This window comes from Drosophila montana, unplaced genomic scaffold (genome assembly GCF_035044405.1).
Source record: "Drosophila montana isolate Dmon_TW-CO22-7 unplaced genomic scaffold, ASM3504440v1 contig_3733_1, whole genome shotgun sequence".
NCBI lineage: Eukaryota > Metazoa > Arthropoda > Insecta > Diptera > Drosophilidae > Drosophila > Drosophila montana.
This window is the reverse complement of record NW_026998620.1, coordinates 11,330,128-11,353,524: the sequence shown is the minus strand read 5'-3', so window position 1 is coordinate 11,353,524 and position 23,397 is coordinate 11,330,128. Positions and strand designations below refer to the sequence as shown.

Below are 23,397 nucleotides of genomic sequence, written 5' to 3'. Positions count from 1 at the left end.
ATAGTCGCGCGATATCTGGACTGCTTTTGCGTGTTATAGTCACATTGTTTCGATTTGTTAGATACTCTTCAAAGTAATCCGCATAAACTTCTGTTTTTATAGGCATTATACAAATGTTTTACATTTTTATTTAAATTTAAAAAATTTAAAAATAAAAATAAAATAATTGTAATACGAAAATATAACCTTAAACCAGCCACGTTCTGCTTAAAAGCTTGGCTTCCTGTTTTAAAAAAATTTTCAACATATGTTCAGAAAATTTTCAAAATTATTTTTTTCCTTCCTGACGTAGGGCATGCAAATATCGTATTGAAATCAATAGCTGTCTGATTGTTGTGGCGTATTTCATTTCAATTTCAATTGATAAGCCTCGCGCGCCGCCGCACGGCAAACTATTAGTCAAGTGTGCAAAAACAACAAACGCGCAGCGACAAGTGTGCCGGGCGGCAAAAAATAAATAAAACAATAAATAAATAGCGAAAACAAAATAAGAAATAAAAAAAAAACAAAAAGGAAAACAAAATGCCGGCCACGTTCTCAATTGATAATAAAAGTAATAACAATAATAATCAAAATAAAAAGGCAAAAACGAACAAAAACAAAAAGCAAAGAGAATTCAGCACGTCATGCTCTCGGTAACTGGGCTGTGGCTTGAAACCTCGTGCAGGGAGGCCACTCAATTGCGTCGTAATCAAAAAACTAAAACTAAAACCAGCAACAAAAAACCGAACAACAACAACAGCAATAATAATATAAACTGCAATGCGCCAAGAGCAGTCGCAGCAGTCGCAGCAGCAGCCGACAATGTCTGTAATAAAATTCAAATAAAATTCAATTGAGTTCAGCGCGAGGCGCTGCGCCAGTTTAATTTAATTACTTACATACAATACGAGAGAGAGAGAGAGAGAGACTCGCAGCACCCACCCAATTCTCCGAAGGGGGATTGCTTGCTTGTTGTGTGAAGAGAGTGGTCCAGAGGGGGGCAGCGAGAGGCCCAGCGTTGACTTTTTGCCGGTCGCATTTATCTTACAGCTCTCGACGCACATGCCGTCCAGTTGATGTTGTTCCCGCTGCTGCTGCTGCTGCTGCTGCTGATGATGTTGTTATTGTTTCATTGAATTCGAACTCGAATGCGGAAGTGTTTATTTCGCGCACAGATAGGCAAATACAGCCGCACACATACACACACATACGCGCGCACACACGCTCTAGTTATGTATGGGTAATGGGTTCTATCTGTCGTCGCCATTTTGTCGTCGTCTTCATGCCATGCGGTGTTTTGATATGCGCAGCTCTCCTCCCATTCCCTGCCCTCTTCCTCTTCCCCTCCCTCTCTCACTCCCACTCTGCCGCCCTCTCTCACTCACTCTCATTATAATGTACTCGTGTAATGATAACAACACCTCCATATACATGGCAAAAAGAAACCCGCTCACCTTGCACACAACGCAGCACACACACACACACACACACACACACTAATCAAACGACTGCCACGCGTGTTCCAACACGTAATGCGACGTAATATTTTGCTACCCCGATCATCTGCCAGCACCCCTCTCCCTGAATGCTGCTAATCTGAAATGTGCTTTTCTGGCTTACGTACGCGTGTTTTTATTATTGTGAATGCTGTTTTTAAGTGTTTTTTTTTTTTTATTAATTTACATCGCCGAAGTTGCGTCTGCTCTGTTAGTTCAAGTAAACAGAATATGTTAACAAATTCGTTTAGCATTTTTCTTTTATTTTTCCCTCTACTGATAATTGGTATCGTAAACAAATCAGCTATTAATTAATATTTGCTTTCGATTCAGTCAAAGTTGTGGGGGGCTCAGCCACACGAGCGTGGGCCCAATCGTTGTAATTAACATCCAAACACACAAATATGTATGTGTGTGCGTGTGTGTGTGTGACGCACTTTGTTATGGCAGTTATAACAGTTATATTTGTTACCTACTTACCCACATTATAATCCGTCGATTAGCTTGTTTTTATTTTGTTTTCCGCTAACATTTTTCTTAAATTTTGGAATATATTTTAAGCTTAAATGCATCCATTGTTTAATCTGTGTTACTCCAATACGTATGATCTTCTCTCGGTTCTGGCCTTTTGGCCTTTCATTCCTTTAGATACACCCAGCAATTTGCTAATCGCACTTTAGTCAACGTACAAATGACGTCGTTACATTAAAAACATGTTTCGTATGGAGTCTATTGCTATCTGGGGCTTAATAGACTCCTCGACAAAGCTGACAGCTCTCTAGTTTCAAGGTTTCTAGCACCCCCCCTCCCCCCTCCCCCATACCCCCTACCCACACCAACCCTGTCCCCTTCCGGCAGCTATTACACAGAAAACAGCGCTGCAATTCAGCTGAATGACGTGCCCCAAGCACCAGACAAAGAACGCAGTGCACAAAAAAAAACTAAATAAAATAAAAAAAGTACAATAAAATAAAACGACAGGGAAAAAAACTAAATAAAATCAGACGGGAAAAAAAGAAAGAATTAAATGCGGAAAAAACTGGTAATAAATATAATAAGCGCGTAATTATCGCGTAAATGTCAATTTAAGAGGCGAACGCGTTGCGTCAGTGCTAATTTTCAACGCTTGACTGCATAGACCGGCCGGTCTCCAGATCCGAGACCCCGCAAACTCCACTCCAACCCCTACTGGCCGCCCACCCCCCGCCGCCGCTTAAGCAACGCAGCTGTTTCTGCAGCAGCTCGCAGGCTGTTGCTTAATGAAAGCGTGTAAGCGCCAATTGGCCAGGCATGTTGTTTGTTGCTGTAATTGCCATGATTAACAATAACAACAAAAACACCAGCATTAACAACAATAACAACAACAACGGCATCAGCTACCGTATGGCCAGGCGGCTGCCTTGCTTTTAACCCGTGTTGTTATTGTTGTTCTTTATTGCAAAAACAAACAATATGAGAAAATTGCAGCGCGCGAAGAAAAAAAATGTACAATAATAATTTACAAACGAGTTTACCGTTGCAACAATAACAACAACGACAACAACAACAATGACGCACCGAAACTTGCATGCACTTCGACTGTGACTTTTCAATAGCCTCTGGCCACAAGAACTTTGGAATTCGGCTCTTTGATCGAACTGAAAAATAAAAGGCGAACAACTTAAACTGGGCGCGCAGCCAAAAGGTTTATTGGTAATTATTTTAATAGAAATACTTGTATTTTTTTGTGCTGTTTAATGCACATTGAATATAACTTTTAGTTCTCTTAAGTGTGTTGAAATCATTTTAATGACTCGAAGAAGGGTGTTGAGAAATTGCGCTGCAATTGATTGCAATCATTAATGCACATAATATATTTAATTAAATATGTTTCTTTACAAATACAAGTTTATTAAATTAATAAAAGTTCTGCTTTGAATATTGCTGCAGGCTTTAAAGTGCGTTCCTTCATTTTGTCACGGTTGTTTTTTAATGGATTGTCATTCTTGCTTTCGATCCAATATTTACATGCCAGCTTTCAGCTAGTGTTGTTAGCATTTGAACAGGTTCGATTGATTCCACTTTACGTGTTGTCCACTGAGCCGTTGTAAAATTCATCACAGGCTTTAAGTACCCCACTCAAGGCATGTGAAAAGCGCTTGCGAAAAATGCATAAACAACAAGAACAACGCACAGTGACGTCAACACTGCAGCAACAACAGCAACAACAACAAAATGCACACGACTAAAATTACAAGCAACAACCACAGAAAATAAAAATAACTATAATAATAGTAATAAAATATATATACATACATATATATATATATATATATATGTGTGTGTTTTGCAACAACAAAAGCAAGTTCAGCCAACTGGCGACGCTGGCAGCGGCAATTAGCCAAGTCTTGAAAAATATTTGCCGCCAAGAATATGTACAAATATTATACGGAGCGAGTGTTTCTGTTGCCCTCAAAAAAAAAAAACGAAACGAAAAAAAAATATGTACAACAAAAATACTTAATTTCAGTACAATAAAAAGTCAAGTCGAGCGCAGAAGTGGGTCAAAATTATTATTGAAGCAGAACAAAAACAAAGCCAGCAACAACAACAACAGCGAGCAGACAACAAGATAATGGGAAATGCAATGCAAAAAACGAGGGGGAAAAATAAATTTATAATCATTTTCTAAGCATTGCTTCATAAGCGGCGGCGGCGGCGGCGGCCCCTCGACGGCAAATTATTGAAATGGATTCGCATTCGCAGCTAGCCGGAGATACTTTGGCTCTAGCTTGCAATGGAGGGGCTTCATATACATATATGTATATACCAGCACTTATACAGATGCATACATATACATTCATAAATGCGAGTGCTCAATGTTCCGTTCCCTTTACCGTTCCAATAAACGTAAACACAATTTTCCGATGTTCTGCACGAATAGTTTGTTTGATCGTAAAATTTTATTTTTGCATTCAAATCGCGGCGCAACAAATAAAAACTTGAAAACTTGCTATTGCAAGTTTATTTCGTTGCTCGATGTCTTCTGTGGGCATTGCTTTTTGGGAGTACTATCAGTTTTGTATACCTATTCTCTTTTATTTCCCTCAGTGTGAGCCCCGTCCACAAGGAGGCGGCTTGAATGAGTTTCGTGCCAGTTTCGAATCGATTCGGTTGGCAGGGTCACTTTTACATATGTGCCTGTGTTCTTTAATGCAGGCATTGGCAACAAGCAATGCAGTGCATTTTCATAGCACAAAGAGAAACAGTATCTGAAAATCATATCGACTTTCATAAACGAAGCTATTCCAATCAAAAATTAGGTTTTATTAAGCTTTAAATATCCCAAGTTTCGACACTTTTTAGTTTTTTATAGTTCGCAGTTATCAGCTAAATCAATCAAACTTTGAGTATATATGCCTCCCGCTCTGACCAACTGTATATTGTGTTCGTGTTTGCTGCTCTTAAATAAGCTGTTCTTGGCTGAATCAAATTTTGACACTATTTCCCTCTTCTTCTTTGCAATTTTCGGTTTTTAAGGCTTTTATGAATATCTAGATTAAATTGTTCTCAGCACTCATAGCTTTGCTGATCTTCTTGACTAAACTGTTCTCAACGGCAATCAATTAATCGTATATAAAGCTTAAAGCTGAATCAATTGAATCAATGAAATATTGATACTATTTACACCTCGCTCTAACCAATTGTATTCTGTGTTCCTCTTGATTAACCTGTTCTCAGCTTAATCAAATTTCGACACTATATTCCTCTTGTTCTTACCAATTTGGTTGTTTAAGACTTTTAGTGCCTTTCTTGATTAAACTGTTCTCAGCTGAAAGCAATCAATCGAAAATCTTTTTTAATCAATTTAATATTGATACTATATACATCTCGCTCTAACCAATTGTATTTTGTGTTTGGCTAAGCTGCGCTTGATAAAATTGTTCTCAGCTTAATCAAATTTCGAAAACATTTCCTTCCCTCTTGTTCTTACCAATTTTCGGTTGTTTAAGGCTTTCATGGCACTCTTCTTGATAAAAACTGTTCTCAGCTCCTGTAGCCGTGCTTCTCTTGATTATTCTGTTCTCAGCGCCTGTAGCTATTCTACTTTTCTTGATTAATCTGTTCTCACATTCTTTTATTAAAAGTTTAAAGCACATTTTGAACTGCAATTGGTTTTAGCTGAACATTTCTATTACAACAGCCCGATGGGCACTGGCAAAGCAGCAGCTTGATTCCACTTTTATTGGCATCGGTGTGGGGCAGCTAGCTGCTTAACACGTTCTCACTAGCCACGCACGGCCAATGGGCCAGTGGCTATATTTAAAAGTGCATTTGGGCCCACTAACCCAGGCTGCGGATAAGGGGGCGGGCGTGGCGGAAACTGGCAACAGACACTGCTAACGTCTTGCATTATTTATGCACGAATACATTAATAAGCCCGCGGCAGAGATGTCGAAATATATACGAGTGCGATACACGTATATATATATATATATTGTGTATATATAGATAGATGTACATACATCCATATGCATATGAGTATGAGAAAAACTAAAACGTGTGTGTTGACGACAACGACGACGAGATGCGGCCGAAACAAGCTGTTGAGCAACACGTCAGGAAAAGCGAAATGAAAATGAACCATTTTCTGACAGCTAGTAAATTTTTAGTGTACGCTGTTGTTGCCTGCCAGGGATATGCACACTTAGATGCAGCACGAGCAGCAGGAACAACAACAACAACAGCATCAACCACAGCAGCAACAATCTTTAGGCGGCAACAATTGTTCACAAAATGAAGTTGAGTTTTCCATTTTTTGCCTTGTTTTGATTTCTTTTTTATTTTTTTTGCTGTGTGCCGATTTCGATCGTCCGCAATAAAACTTAATGTGCACACTTATGAGCAGTGCCTGGGGCAGTGATCGGTGGGCGTGGCCAATGCATGCAACACACGCAACATTTGCAGTCGGGATTTGCAGCCGAAACGCAAATTCTAAGAACGGAAAATGCGCAAAAATTAGATTGAATTGTTTGTACTGCAATTGTCAGTGTGGTCGAGAGCGTGGGGAGGGTGGGGGGGTCGGTCAGTTGGTTTGCTCGGACGCATAATTGCAGTTGCAAGCAGCGACTCGGACTGGGTCTTGTCTGGACTGGATCTGGACTGGCCCAGCCTGGCCGGGACTGGCAATTTGATTGAGTCGTTTCCAATTGTAATGGCAAACGCTGCGGGTGTTGGCACTGACGAGCCTCGACTGACGACTGGCTGGCTGACTGACTGACTGACTGTCTGACTGACTGTGCGTCTGTCCGAGCGTCTGGCAAGAAAAGTCATTTGGCAAAGTCAAAAACGCTAAAAGAAAACCGCACACTATAATTTTCCAGCGTTGTACGAAGTTACAGTTACACATTTCTAGCCTTTGGTGCCAGCAGCAGGCAACAACAAGCCAAACAACAGACAACAGGCAACAGCCAGCGGCCCAAAGATACAAACAACAAGCAACACACAACAACAAAATAGCAAAACTCTCAAACTGATTTGGCTTATTTTTGCGACTATTGCGGTCACTGGAAATTGCATTAGATTTTTGTTGTTGCTGTTGCTGTTGTTAGCTTGGTTGCTGTCGGTTGTGTTGAGTCTGTTGTCAATTAAAGTTCAGCCTGGTCGAAAAGTTCTGTTAATGCCTTTGAGCCTTGTCATTGGGCGACCTACAACAGCAACACAATGAGGGCCATTTACATGAAATTGTTGTATCACGTTTAATTTGGCAATTTCAAGGCAAATACATTCGAGCTCGCGCGTGTATCTCCACGTTGCCCGAGTCTAATGAAGGGATTTTCATCTAGCCACGTTTCAACTTGACTCTCAGGCAACAGCAGCAGCAGCCGCAGCAGCAGCCTTGAGCCTCAATACATTTGCTCAGGGCCAGCTCAACGCCTCTATATTTGAAATCAAATTTTCCAAGAGCAGCAGCTAAACTAAAGTAATCAAGGCTATAAACTGCAGTGCGGTTAATTAGCCTGCTGGTGTGGTGTGATATGATGGAAGGGGGGGAGATTGGAGTGTTCGGGGGAGCTGTGTATGTATTTCTATATAATTAAAGTGCCTGGCGCGTTTTTTGTTTGTTTGCTGGGCTGTTGCGATTTGTTAATTGAATTAAATGTTGGCCATGCAGCGGCGAGCGGGTCATCAAAATGCAGCTGGCATTATTGCCCCTGCGGGCAACGAATTGCAGAGTGTTGTCTCTTGTCTTGCGTGTGTGTGCGTGTGCAACCCATTTAGCCAAAGTGTGCAGCGGCTCTCGACGCTTAACTGTAAAAGCAAACGCACGTACGCGACGGGGCTGAGCCGCTAGGCCAGCAGTTGTTCTTGCGAGTGGGCCAAATGCGTGGAAGGAGCTGGTACATTGGGACTCGCAGCAGCAGCAAGCAATCTGAGAAGCAGAGTTATCGATATAGTAATCGGCTTGTATTCAATATCCATATAATACAAATGCAGTAAGCCACAAATTTTAAAATAAAAATCTTGGAAACAAAATTTTGATATTGGTGATCGATAATTAATCACGATTTCTATCGATTTTCGATGACTAACCGCTTGTGTGATTACAATTCGTAATTGATAATGTATCACAATCGATTTAAAATTGATACTGTTATCGATAATCAATAATTGATCAAATATTGATAACAATTCACCAGCCACGCATCCAAGCTACTTATCAGTGAACGCTTTTCCCATTGTACGCCGCCAGTGCGTCAGCGACAGCGCGTAATTCCCATGGTCGTGCGCATGGACTTGGTCGCATGGTCGACCAAGTACCGCTAAATTGTTGCAGCATTTCCTGACGTATGCAGCGCTGCATGCTAAGCAGCTGGAGGCGTTGGCAATGGCGCTGACACATGAGTGACAACAACAACAACAACAGCAGCAACAACAGCAGCAGCAGCAGCAGCATAAGCTACCCACATGCGAGTTACCTTAGGCAGGTGTGTCTGTCTTTGTTGTCTATTTGTTCGAGTTTGCATGTGACAACTGCCAGCTTGTTACGCCCTTTTGACTGTCACATGCTTATTGCTGCTGTCCGTGAGTGACTGGCTGCCTGTCTATTGTTGGCCCGCTTGGCTTGGCCAAGTTCACGTGGGCCAGGCGATTAGCAGCGAAAATTCTGAACATCACGTGCGCTTTCCACGCACCACAGCAGCCAGTGTGGACAGTGCTTACCGATTTTCAAATTGGATTTTCTTGTGATTTATCAATTGGCGAAGAGACAATAGAAAGTGGCAGTGCCTGTGGGCCATGGCCAACAGCATTTAAGCCAGTCCAACAAAAACTCGGTACAGTCGACACCACAGCACTCGCTGTCACAAGTTGGCAAGGTGCAGTCGACGCCGCCTGGGGAAAAGCAGCCGCGACCGAGGCCTGTCACTCGCTGAGGTCCGCGTTTTTCTAATAGAAAATACACACACACACACACACTTATACACAGACCAGGCTGGCCAGCAGCGCACAACTTCGAGTTGCCTGCTCCTGTTTGTTGCCCTTGAGCGGCACGTCGCGGAAAAAAAATATCGACTGTGCCTTAAATTAATACGATTTTTATTCATGACTGCTGGGCAGGGACCTGGGGCGCCCCTAGGGCGATTGCCAATCTGCCACTGTCACTGCTGCTGCCACTGCTAACTGCCGCTGCCACTGCCACTGCCATTGCCACTGCTTCTGCTGCTGCTGCTGCTGCTGCTGCTGTTGCTGCCATTGCTGCCAGGTTTTTAGTGGCAATCGCAAAACATTGCCGCTGGCTTCCGTTGCCGGAATGTGGTGACAATGGCTCGATCGGGCTTTTCCCTGCTTTCAGTTTGTTAATGTTGCTTTAAACAATTGCGATTCTCCTGCCCATCGTCGTCGTTGCCGTTGCCGTTGTCGTCGATGTCTTTAGCCGCTGTCGCAATGTTAGTAATTTGTGCAAATGAGCCTCTAAATGGCATAGAGAGCTCTGGACGTGAGCAGCAGCCGCCAAAACAGCTAGACAAAAACAAAAAAAACCTAAATAGACAAAATTCAAATGCGCTATTTGTCTATGTAAAAGATGCGGCTCCTGACCAGGAATGGAAAGCTGTTAACTGTTTATTTTTTTCACAGCATGGATTTACATTACTGGCCGGATTTTTGGTCTATTTCTTTACAACAAACTACTGACAAATTCAATGGAAAACTTAGATTAAACCGCACAACTTAATGCTATTCAAAAGCCAATAATCAATGCTCACTTTCAATTCTAAATCAGCACAGCACGTGCTCTAAATACCTTGATAATGAGAGGCGAGCACACAAAAAATCAAAAACTACGTCTCAAAAAAATAACAATGAATAGAAACTAGTATTTACTATGCTCAATGCTGTTATCTAAGCAAGGCACAAAAAAAAAAAAAGAGAGAGACACAAAAAAATTAACAGAAATCCAAAAGTAAATATTGCAAGAGCAACAACAAATTGTGGAGTGATAAAAAGTGAGCAAAAAACACGCAGGTGCCATTGAGTTAAGTTTACGGATTCGTGTATCTGCCGCTTAGCTTGCCCCTCACGCACTCACGCACTCACAAATACAATCGAGTCACGACACACATTTTACAGTTACGCATGAAACACACACAAATTCGCAACAACAACACGTGCGCGTGTGTGTGTGCGTATTATGTTGTTTACCCTTCTTTCCGTGCGCTGTTTCCGCCTTCTGGCCAACTTGTCTGTGTGGCTCACCTGCCTGCGAAGGCCGCAGTCAAATTTCAATATTTGTTTACATTTTTTGTTTTGTGTGTATTTTTATTTTATTTTACTTTGCGGTCTGGCGCTACCTCGCTTCGGAATGGCCCAGCTATAGGCATACCATCGCGGGGCTCCGGTCTCGGTCTCGGTTTCAGTCTCAGTCTCGGAGCCGGTCAGGCTTTTATTTGCTTTATTCGATTTTTTTGCTGTTTTCATTTCGGTTTTTGGCAAAATATACGAAATGTGTGTCACAGACAGAGGCACACGCACACAGAAATTCAAAAAAGAAACCTACAAATTAACAACAAAAAAGAGGTCGCCTTTTAAAAAGAAAACAAATAACAAATAACACAACGGCAACGAAATCAAACTGAGCGATGCGAAATTTTTGGAAATTACGCATAGGCTGAAAATTTGAATCAGCACACGCATCTAGCCAAAAAAACAACAGCAACAACAACAACACAACAACAACAACAACAACAACAACAATCGTGCCTTGAACAAGCACAGCAACCATCCCAAAAAGTACTTGTCTCTATTTTGAGGGACACAAAAAATAAATAAACTACGTCATGGGCGCGTAAATAACTTGTCTCTGAAAAAAAATGCACAGAAAAGCAAAACGATATATAAATAGAAAACAAAAATTGTTGTGGGCTTCTACAGTAATCGGATCTCGAGCAGCTCTTTCATAAAAAAAACATATGTAATTCAAAATTAATTGAACAAAAATAATATATAATTGAACAGCGAGGTAACACATGACAAAATAATTGTCATTTATCGGGTAATAAATACGTTTCGCCTGGAACTCTACAGCACACTTTATTTATTGTTGAGCTGGCTAATTAACATATTGCGTATACGCAACATTGGCGCTTTGAATATACTTATTTATTCATAATGTTTAGCCCGTTTAGGCCACACTTCCGTTTTCATATACGCTGCATTTGTTGTTATTTCACAATGACTTTAAATTCCTTATCGTACAAACTGATAAGCGCCAGCGTGCTGCAAAATAACAAAAGGCCTCAATGAAGTTGGCCTGCCATTGAGGTGAAAAACACATTTCTGTTTGTCGTATACTTGTGCCACATACGATATATTATCAAGATTTGCACTTTTGCTGACACTGACTTTGGCTTTCGACACCTGATAAGTGTCTAAAATATTGCTGCTGATATTAACGTGGCTCTCTGATACGACCAAATTAATAAAAGTACGCAATGCTTGTTAGCCAAGCTGGCAGCGATCTGACTTATCGTATGGGTGCAATGAACCTAAGTTCGGCAACTCTAAGTGATTGCGCATTTAGTCAAATCTAAATCTAAATACTTATAAATATATATATAAAACGATTCTCTTTCTTGATCAGAACATACGCCAATATAACTGTAGATTACCTCTAGCCATTTGGCTCATCAGCGTTCGCGTTTCTACAAAACAAAGACTTGGGTTGTTTTTTTTTTTAGCTTTTTATTCAATTACTGTTCGCTTTTACTTTTATATTGTTAGCCAAACTTCTTGATGTTGAAAATTGCGCTTAAGTTTTTCGGTGAAAGTTGTTCAAATAACACCACAAAGGCAACAACAATTCGCGCAGTGCTATTGTCTAATGCCTGGTCCTGGCCCCAACAATTTTCCGATCCAATTTTCGAGCACGTGTCTAATTCAATAAACTCATTTCGGTGTGGACTTTAATTGCATTTCAGTTGCTCAGCGCAACCACAAATCAAACCAAAACGAATGCAGCTCAATCCACAACAGCAACAGCAGCAACAACAATAACAACAATAGCAGACAGCAACAACAAGAGACTATAAATTGCAGTTGCAACTAATTTTTATGCGGCATGCAAACGAATAGTCACTGGCCTAACATCCAATCCCCACCATATCCAGCGCACCCCCTTTGCCGCTCGGCTGGGCATATCATATCGCATCTCTGGAGCGCGCATATTTCCGACAGCCGCCGGTGCACATTGCAATGTAATTTTGCTTTCAACACCTTTTATTTTTTTTTTGTTTTGTTTTATTTTTCTGTGCCGCATGCAGCATGCAACGTTGCTGGCAGCGTCGCCTGCTGATTGCAACCAGCGGCGTGGGCAAATAATTGCCAACAAAACAGCGAACAGCGAACAGAGTACGGGCCAAAGTTGCATAGCTTAGGCGCATCGCCTGGCCAACAACAACGACAGCAGCAGCAGCAGCACTAGCAACAACAAATACAACCAAGTGAAAATCACTGCGCATTTCCCAGGCTCCGCTCAAGCGCTGGCCCCGAAATCGGCGCGAATATATCGCATTTCAATCACGCGCCAGAGCAGCGCCAATCCCCGAGCTCCTGGGCCCGTTTGCCTGGTCCGATCATCGCCAGTCGCAATTTACGTGCGGCCACGCAGTGAACCAGCCAGGGAGAGACTGAAACTCTGAGACTTTGAGACTCGGCCACCAATTTTCCAACAGCAACAGCAACAAACACCAAACACCAAACAACAGCAACTGCAACAACTGCAGCTTGCAGTTTATTAAAGTTGCTGCGCAATCGAGCAGAAAGCAACGGCCTGTTTATTGTTGTTGCTGAACCTAACGGTACCGATTGTGCGCACAAAATGGCCACATCGTGATGGCTAAAACCGATCTCCCCCTGCCTGATCTCCCTCCAGCCGCAGCACGCGCCGCGGCAGGCCGGCCGGCAAAACAACGCCGCTGACCGCTGCCAAGCGCTCCGCAGCCCGGCTGCCCCTCGGTCTAATGCAGAGATTTCAAATGTCGATTTATGCGCAAATTTAGTTTTATGCGATTAGCAACGAGCGGCAAAAATTTATCGTCAAGTTTAGTCAATTTAATTGGGGCGCAGATGAGGCGGCCGCAAGTAGCCAACGAAGCGGAAGGTGCCAAATGGATAAAAGCCAAACTCTGGCTGCTCTGGCCCCTCCTCTCAGCAGCCCCTCCTACACACACACACACACCAACACACACAGTGAATGCTGGCTTTCCGGGGGCTGCAGACAAAGCGCGTGCATTAGACAAAGGCTAAAAACCAAACCTGGTAGCACTGCAATAAAATTTTATGGCAGCTGTTCTCAGAAGGAGCTGCATTCACTTCAATGCAACAGCAGCAGCTGAGCTCAGTCGTCGCTGCCTGCGGCCTTTTGCACAATGGACCAAAATGTGTTTTGCGAAAGGGTTTGCGGACAGCAGCAGTCGCAGTCGCAGTCGCAACAGCATCTAGAATGCAATTTCACGTTTCGGCTTAAATGTAGCTGAAGTGCTGATGCCAGCGATAAGAAATGTTAACAAAAAGAAACTCCTGAAACGCTCTATAAACTGCATGATGTCAGCTTTTATAGACATATGTACGTACCATGTGTGTGCAACAAAAGTTGAATGTTTCGCTGAAAAGTACTATAGGATCAAAGTCTGACAAACTACTTGAACGTGGCAAACCTAGAAAATGTTTTGATCGGAAAATGTTTGGCACACGGGCAGAGCTAACTGTAAGCTTAAATTGGTCGCATTGCTAAAATAATAATTAGATAACTTAAAACTCACTCTAATCTTTTGTTGGCATAGCTGCTTTGAAATGTGTCTAACTAGAATTAAGCACGCTTTAAGCTAAATGTTTTGTCCGCTCACTGCTTAAAGTTCTCTCAAAGCACTTCAGCGAAAGATGAACCAATTAAAAGCTTACTCAAGCCGAGCACCCTACAGATTTACTAATAATGTATATTTTTCTAAGCATATACTTTTCTTAAGAATAACTATTTCAGCTTAAACATTAAGAGTTCTTTCCGAAGAAAAATTCTGTTATTGATTCAAGATATATACTTGAGTTCTTGTTATCTACTTGAAATAGTTATACGGTTTCAAGGAGCTTAAAGATAACGTAACAAAGTTGCATTGAGCTGCATCTTCCTGGTATTCAGCCTCCATTCTAAGACTTCGCTTGCCAGCCGGTCAATGAGACTAAGCAGCTTACGTAAAATCATCAATAATTGCCCACCAGCAACAGCAGCAGCAACAGCAGGCACATCTTATCAGCAATTCAGTTCTCATAATTCAACGCAGGATTCGATGGAACATTCTGTCATTCAAGTAATAATCCTGGCACGCAACCAACAAATGGCTACTTGGCACAGCCAATGACAATGGCGACGTCTCAATTGTTTATACGGAGATGCCATGGCAGCAGCAGCAGGAGCAGTAGAAAAAGCAGCAGCAACAGTAGAAAAAGCAGAAAATGCAGCAGAAGAGCAGCTTTTCTTCCACTCAGCTTGATTACGAGGAGTCTTTCAAATCAGTTTTTTGCCATTTGAAATGTTTTGAATTTATGACACGCCGCGACTGTCGCGTCTTTATTATCCTCAATCCTCTTTGGACTGCATCTATTTTGGCTGCATTCTTGGCCGAAAGTTGCCTTTGTCCAAGTTTTTCAAGCGTATAAATGCTGTTCATAATGCTAACGCCAAAGGATATCTGATTTAACAGCACCATTGTTGTTGTAGTTCTTTATTGTTGCAGCTCCTTTTCGTTGTTTGTGGTTTTTGTGTAGCCTTCAAGGTTGCCTCAAGGTGAACTTAAAGCCAAAAGTTAGAGTTGACGTCAGCGCCTCTTAAAAAATGGAATTGGTGACAAGCGAAAAATTAGCAAAAAATTCCCAAAAATATATTTTGCGCAAGGTCAGTAAAATTTGCACAGCAACAAATTAGCCATAAAATATTTGTGAATGTTCTCTGTTTGATGCTATCGTAGCGGCTGCTAGTAGCTGCCAATTAATGACGAATGTGCAAAATTAACAACAAGAACAACCACAACTACAACAACTACAACAATAATATAAATAACAATGCAGGGGCATTCAAAATCGCTGGCCACAAAATTAGCTAAATGGAAAAATAGTTTTGCGCCGCTTTTTGCATTGAAATGCCTCACGGGGTGATTATCGTAAAGAGACCTCGTCACATGGTTGTTGCAAATTACAACGACAACGACAACGACAACAACAACAATAACAATAACAACAATGCGCTGCGGCTGCTTTGATGTTGTTTTGAGTTTAGGCTTATGCGAGGGCGTCTAATTAAAGCCGAGCCTCAGAACAACTGGGCCAACGCTGACCTTCTAAATTCTTGGAATTGCCAACACATTAATGAAGATGAAGAGATATCTGCCAGGGTGATGCAATCAGTGAACGTAGTATTACAAGAAAATTGGGTTTATCTGTAAATATTCTCGAAATTTGAAATATTTACAATCGTTATTGCTCAATGACACAAGTTGAAAGTGACAGCTTGATTACAGTCAAGCGAGAACAATTTCAGTTAATCGAGTTTTAAATTATTCAATTTGTATTGCTAGAAAGATAAAAAAAAGAAACATTTGGTGAAGCTTTTTTAGGCAGCAAAAGTTTTTAAAGTGTTTGAGGTCTAATTCAAAATGTTTATAATAGTTATTGCTAAATGACACTTATAATGTTTGATTAAAGCTTTTAATTTCTTTCAAAGCATTCCAACTATTGAAATAAGATTTATGTAGCTTTTAGATAAAGTATAAAAACATTGAAACGGCAGCTTTTAGTAAACTTAACGGTTTTAGGGCTGGTTAAATGGATTTATTAGTTATGCAATTTAATTTAATGAGATCATTTTCATACAATATCCTTTAATCGAATCCTTACCTTGCTCTCTTTATTGCAGCTCACGGAAGCGTCCGCCAAGCGACTCTTATGATTGCAGCAGCGATCAATGCAAAGTGGACGATATGAATGAATGCAATGCAGCATTAATTTTAATGAATCTACACAATTCGCCGCATGCCGGTAGGTCGCATGAGCTTGTGCATTATTCTTCTTGCAATTTTAATGGGTTTTTGTTGCTTTGTTTTATCACAGTTTCAGACAAATGGCTGGGCTCCAGTCCAGGCAGCAGCTCGTCAGCCTCTTGGAGCTCTGGCTCGGCCTCGCCGCCGCTGAGCGATGATGGAAATGTGCTGCACGGTCACATCATTTTGTCGCCGCAATGTGCGGCCAGTGCATCAGCCAATGCACGCATACGCACAACCTCGGTATCCACATCAGATGAGGGTATTGTCATCGACTTCAAGGAGGAGCGCAAGAAGAAGGTAGGTCACACACACTCACACACCCATTTATCTAGAGAGAGAGAGACACAGATAAGATCAAAGGAATGCGGCCAGTCTGCCAAACAGAGCGCAACGCCACAAAATTTGTTGCATTTTAATTGCAACTTTGTATACCGATTTTAATTGCTATAATTATATTTATGTAAATGCCTGTGCATAATTTTTGGCAAACGACAGCAAAAGCAACAGCATATATGCAACACACGGCGTATGCTTGATTCCCATCTTGATGCATTACTCATACGCAAGATGTGGCGGCAGCGGCGGGAATTGTGAAAAGTCAGGAAATTAAATAAATGCCGAAAATGAGCCCATAATAAGAACTCATCAATCAAAGGGCAACGTCAACAGCTCGTTAACTGCACGGCAACGAGATATACATACACAGATATATATATATATACACACATACACAAGCACACATACATACTATAATAACAAAAATCAATGAGCAAAAGTTCTGCTCTTTCATATATTTCGCTCTCTTCTCTTCTCTCGCTCGCTCTATTTTCAAGTTGTAGTAAATATAGTTCGCGACTTTCTTAGTTATGCTTGAAAAGTAGAAAGTGGACTCTAACAGAAAAGTTAAGAAGCTTACGCAACTTTTAGCTGCTACTCCCTGCGCCCTCCTGCCGCCTCTTTAGGCTATGCTTTGGAAAATATCCGCTCTGCAATTTGTTTGCGCTCAAAATGAGTGCCCTAGTTAGTCTAGTTAGATATATACATGTTTTTTATACGTACTCTCAGATCAGCTTTCAGTTTGTACACACTCACACACACACACAAGGCCAAAAGCAAACAACAACTGCAGATGGGAAACATATCAAAATTGAGCATCGGCATTTTGTCGAGCCTTTGTTAACCTTGAATATATGATAAGATTTTATTTACATTAACGCAAACAGCACCCGCCTCAGCCCGTTATAAGCATACTTTTGTTTGTTTTTCCTTTTTTTTGAGGGCTGCTCGTGTAGAGAACGGTAAAGTATTGGGCGCGGCGATAAGACTGCTCTACAGGCGGCTAAAGGTTTGCCATAATGAATCCCAAATAGCAACAGATAATTAAATATGTGCTTTAAGTGCACAATTTAGCAGAGCCCTTTCATAAGCTTAGTTATTTACTATTTTAGTCAAGTTTGAAATGAGCAAAACTGAATTTAATACCAGACATAGTATATTTCCTGTATGTAAGTGCCACTAGCAGCTAGTGTCATTGTGATTAAAATAATTTTTATATATTTTAATCCGACAACTTCAGCTTGACTCCTTTCCCTTTGACTAGACTTTCACTTTGCGCTCTGTCCGGCTGATTACCTGTTGCACAAGCCGGTCACAGCAATACTAACAAAAATAAAAAAAATGTTGCCGAAAATGTCATGTTTCCGGTTGTCGTTCGAATCTATATATGTCAGTCTGGCAGCTGGCACGCCCTGTAGCTGTGGGCGCAGCTGTGTGCTACTGTAGAGGGGCGGGAGGGCAACAATTCCAAATTGATTTGCGCCCAATTGCTGGGCGGCCTATTTGAAAGACATTTGCAACATTTCCGCATAATCTTGAGTGTGGCAAAAGCAAACACAAAGCAGACAAGCTGCCACAGATATGTGAATAGATAAGTGGATAGATAGATGGATAGATAGATGAATGGATAAATGTGCGCTACGCAAAATGATCTCAGCGCTGGCATTGAGCGGCAGTTTTTGTGTAAAATGCAATGAATGCAATTAATGGATAATTGTGCGCAATTATTGCCGCTGTCGGGCAAGGGAAGAGCAGTCACAGGCAATGAGCAGTTGCTCTAAACGCTTGACAGCCATGGCCACGTGTCGCATACGTAACGTGCATTACTCATACGCACCGTGCGCGTGTGTTAAACGCGTCGCTGCTTTGTCTGCCTGCAGCTGAGCAGCCACAAAGTGTTTGGCGCAACATGGCGCATGATTAACCTTCATTACTCAAGCGAGCGGCGACCGTTTGTAAATTACTCATACGCCATGATGGCTTTTGTTTTGTGTGCAGTTGTGGTAAAAATGATTTTAAATGCAGATTTATGTGCATTTAACAATAACAGCAGTGACAACTGCAGCCACTGCCACTGCCACAGCTACAGCCACATCCACACTCACGGACTTTTGCCTTTTAATCAAGGCTGCGATTACAAGGCTGGCGCACCGCTCGATTGCCAACCGGGGCAACCACAGTGGCTTTTGTTTAAGTGCTGCTCGTAAATTGCCCTGCACACTATTGCCTTCTAGCTGAGCACTTGTGGGTTGGGCGGTTAACTGGGCATCCCTTGGGGTCAGAAGCTCCTATGATTGAAGGCTGAGAAGTGCATGTTAAAAAGCCATATCTAAATTGCCTGCATTATAACTTTTCACTCGGACATTTTCAAATGGAATATCAATTAGCAGCAGCTCTTGTGGCATCGAATTTCTACCTAAATTGACAATTTTGCGCGAGCTAAAGAAAACTTTGTTGCACATTTCCTGCCAGAAATGCATAAAAATTGGCGCGCTGCCTTTGTGTGCAACTTTATTTGTTGTGTAGACCCGGCTAATTGCATGTTCTATGTATAAGCTTTGCGAATTTCGCTATACGTTTTTGCGGCTCTTTTATTTTTGTTTTGTTTTCTAACTAATTTGTTTTATAACATCAACAGCAGCAGCTAAAGCTAACAAAAGCAAACGCAAATTATAGTGCAAAACAACGCAGACAGCGCGGCGTGTGCAATGCGCTGACATTGGTGCAATGCCGCGAAGGGGTTCTCTGCTTGGTGAGCTGCGGGGCAACCAGGTGGGGGCGGGGCTGGGGCTTAGCCTAATGGCAGTCGAATAGAAGGGCAGGGTATGCTATTGCGGTTTAGCTTTTGCAATGCTGACAGTTGCAAAGCAACAACAACAACAACAACAATAACAAAAAGTGCAGGTAGCGGCTGTGACTACTAAATGCCAAATGCAGTCGCCGCTGCCAGCCAACATGGCGCGGCACACGTGTCGCTTTAGCTATGTATCTGTAAGTGTGTTTGTTAGTTTGTGTGTGTGTGTGTGTGTGTGCTGGCGTGTGCTGGCAGCTTAGCTGCATTTGCCTTTTTCGACAAAGCAAAAAAGCGCATAGCATGCGGCCCACCATTTGTGCAGTTGCTGCATTACTTTTGACAGATTGATGTTGCTACGACTCTATACAGCAATTGGCCAATGTGATTGATTTGATAAGTTTTCTCACACAATATATCACTGTCAGTTTTCACAGCACTGTGTTAAAAGCTTTGAAAGTACCTGAAAGTTTCACGTTATTGAACTATACATATTTATGTATTAATTTTTACTTATTCGAAAAATGTTTAACTAAAGACAAATAGAAATTTAAAAGATATATCTTAATATTACATAGCGAGCAAAATCTATTCGAGCATAGACAGCGTTCGGTCCGTTTGAACGTCCCTTTTACAGGGTATTTTGTGATCCACTAACATTTATATTTACACAAGCCGCTTGTGCCTATCCACAATTTTGCTGTTAGTTTGTTTGTTTTCATTTTTGTTACATTTCTAAATAAGCTTAAATTTATATTTATGATTTTCGGTGTACACGGCCATTGTCACATGTTACCTATCTATCTCTGTGCCTTTCTCTCTCTCCCTCTCGCCTGCTCTCCCTCTCTCTTCCTCTCTCTACCACTGTGTCGCACACCCAGTAGGTGGCAGTATTCATATCTCTTACTGCTTAATGGATTTTACAGCATGTACCTCAAATTTGGCTTTACTATGTGCATTTATTTTTAACCGGAACGAACGAAAAATATAGCAAAATTTAATTAAAAATTGTACAATTCAAGTGCCAATGTGTATGTGCGAGTGTGTGTGTGTGTGAGTGTGTGCAGCAACCTTGAAACAACATTCACTTGGCAAACACAAACATACTCACACACACCGACACGCAGGCACACACACGAACACAACCACAGATTGGCAAACAGCTTCGGCGATGCCTTTGGCACTTGATTCATAAGCCAACGTCGTATTAATTTCACTCATATGGCAAAATAACCTTGAATTCTGATTAGGAAGCAATTTAAATTTATCTATCAGTCATTTTGCCTGCCGCGCTGCTCTTTGCGCTGGCCGCTTTGTTGACTTTATTGAGTTATTATTGAGTTGGCATTATTAAAACTTAATTGTGCTGCTAAAAAGCCATTTATCGCCCTCTGCTTCGCAGAAACAACCGACCGACTCCTACTCCCCTCCCACCCCCACCCACCGTCGCCTGTGAGTTACCACGTGCCACCTGGCACCGTGTGCAATTTGTAAATCATTAGCGCAACAATTGCAAATGACTTGGCCCAAGTGTCGTCAACGTCAACGACGTCTTGACTGCGCGCTGCCTGCTTGGGCAAGACGGGGCGTATGAGTAATGACTGCGCAACAGCTGAGCACATTGTGTGTGCACATAAGTGATTATACCTTAAACCGACTGACTGTCTACCCACGCTCCACACAGCTCTGCGTTCAGTGCACAAAACAATTGCTAAATGGACATTTCTAGCTTGGCAAGAGCTTTTCGAAGATTTGTGTAGGATTTGCTAGCATTAGACATTTAATATCCGTCTATGTAAACTTTGCTCTTTACATGTCTCGCCGGAGAGTTGAGCCTTAAACCATCTCAGTCAAAGACTGAAATTGAGAAATCCTTTTTCGACGCTCCACTCCAAGCAATTGCATTATGCGTGTTATTTGGCCAAAGTAGCCGACACAAAGTGAAAAGTCATACATAAAACGAAGTTCACTGTTTGCTTAGCTCCGAATTTATGTGTTTGAAAATTGAGCGTAAAGCTGTCAAATGCATTGAAATAAAACCCAAAACTAAAAACTCTCCGCAAAAAAAAACAAATCCCAAACCAAAAAGCCAAGTCTCAGCGGAAACGCATAGCAAAAACTAGCAGACGAGCTACTTGCAGCAGCAGTGCGCAACAATTCGTCTGCGTCACTCTCAGGAGTGGCACCCACTACAACAACAACAATAACAACAAAAACCAACAAAACAAAAGTCAGTGAAGCGCAGTACATGTACATGTGAGTGTTTGTGCGGTTGTGTGGTTGTATATATGCGTTTGGGAGAAACGAACTCATAAATTTATCATAATTGCAAAAGGCAGAAAAATGTGACTGAAATATAAACAACAACAAGAAAAACAACAAGAGTAGCCGCAGCAAGAACCACATTAACTGCAAAATGCATTGCAAATGAAAAAGTCGTAAAGAAAAAATGCAATAAAAATAATTTGCCATAACAGTCGACAACAGCAGCACCAGCAGCAAAAAAAAGGAAATAAATAATATATATTAATAAGCAGAAAGTAGGCATTCCACCGTTGTCCCATCATCACAATAAACATAACTAAAATGCCGCTGCGCATAATTTATGAATTGCAATTTCCATTTGCGCAACATTCGAGGCTTGCGGCATCTGAATCATTCATTCAGCTCCTCTGCTCTCGTTTTATTGGAAAATTCTTTGCTAGTTTTTCTTTTATTTTCACAAAAAAAAATACAAAAACAAAAAAAAAAACAAATCTGTGCCAAGTGCAAACGAGCAGCGGTTTTCATGTTCAAGGTGACAAAAAATTGTGTAGAGACCGGCGGACACTCGAGCCAAATGCCGCATCATTTGGCCTGGTTTCGGTCATTTTTGCGGTAATGTGTTTTTTTTTTGTCATTTTATTTCTTTTTATAATTTTGCTGTCGTTTTTGGCTCGCTGCGATCGGGTTAGCTTGTGTCTAAGATATTTTTGCCTTGAATGGGTTTTGTTATAGCAACTTTTCAGATTCTCTAACTAACTTTACTTACTTGTTAAAGGAACAGCGTGATATCAAGCCTTAAAATAACGATATGCCTTAATAAAATGTCAGCTTATCAAAATGTTAGTTTATTGAGATAGCCAGATATGAATTGCTATTAATATTCAGAACTGTTTCGCAAGTTTTCTGTTTCGCAACTATTTTTGGAACTGGACAAAGTTTAAGGTATATACCTCATTTACTTTACCCGATAAATCTATCGATTATTTTGATGCGATACGCAGTCTGGCAAAAGTTGCCAACAGCCTTTAAGTTTTGCCAGCTGCCAGTCATCGGTGCCTTTGGCAATCGGCCCAAACTGACACACTTGGCCGAGCCCCTGCCGGACAGTTTGCTTTCCTTATCTGAATCTTTATCGTCTCTCTGTTTTGTTTTTGGCCATTTACACTAAGCATTCGGTGTTGTATGTACCATTTGCTTGGCTTGAACAGCATGCAAATTACAAATGTCACTCTGATTGCAATGAATTTCAATTCACTTGCGGCGGCTGCAGATCCCGACAGTGCCGCCGCCGCTTTACACTCAGCCACAGGCGAATCCAATGTCGTTTGCGGTAAATTGAAAATGCTTGCGAAATTTTTCGATTTTCATTTTATTTTATTTCATTTGAGTTTGGTTTTTTTTTTTGTGGTCAAATGTTTGCTGCTGTTGCCAACTATGCCACGAGCCGGCTCTGACATACTTTTGCCAAAAAGTTGCAAAGTTGCAAATGTGGCAAGTGCGGCAAATGTGGCAATGTAGCAAATTGTCAGCGTAACATTTCGATTTCATTTGCATTGGAACGCAAACTTTTCCAAGCAGACGAAAACTTTACAATCTGCCAAGATGAGACCTCAATTAGATCATGTTAAAAGACACACCACACACTCGCACAAACACACACACACTCACACACAGCAGAGACAACACACAACTGTACCCGGCGAATTGGCCCAGTTTCACTTTTGCACAAACAAAATGGCGGCCAGTGCAACTGTTGTCGTGGCTGTACTTTTTCGCCAGTGTATGAGGGCGCACTGCCAATGCAACTGTGTCACAGTTTTGTAGGTTATGCACACACACACACGCATGCACACAGATATCCAAAGACACACACACAGGCACACACTCACTGCCACTGCACACTGTTGCAGCCTTTAGCTGCACCGGCCGGCCGGCAAACGAATGTTAAGCAATGAAA

The 23,397-nt window shown here is 41.6% G+C and overlaps 1 protein-coding gene and 1 long non-coding RNA gene across 3 annotated transcripts in view; one reads left to right on the top strand and one right to left on the bottom strand.

Annotated features, from left to right (window-relative positions):
• Glut4EF (Glucose transporter 4 enhancer factor) overlaps positions 1-23,397 on the top strand; it is a 148,777-nt gene that overhangs the window by 77,765 nt on the left and 47,615 nt on the right. For both annotated transcript variants that reach the window (XM_064694497.1, XM_064694496.1), the window contains exons 3-4: positions 15,922-16,043; positions 16,116-16,345. In XM_064694497.1, coding sequence (XP_064550567.1) covers positions 15,922-16,043; positions 16,116-16,345 — 352 coding nt within the window. The remainder of the gene's footprint in view (positions 1-15,921; positions 16,044-16,115; positions 16,346-23,397) is intronic.
• Positions 533-2,087, bottom strand: LOC135436781 (uncharacterized). Its single transcript, XR_010437589.1, has 3 exons — positions 1,959-2,087; positions 882-1,085; positions 533-808 (listed from the first exon to the last, which is right to left on the bottom strand). It is a non-coding gene; the product is annotated as an uncharacterized LOC135436781 (long non-coding RNA).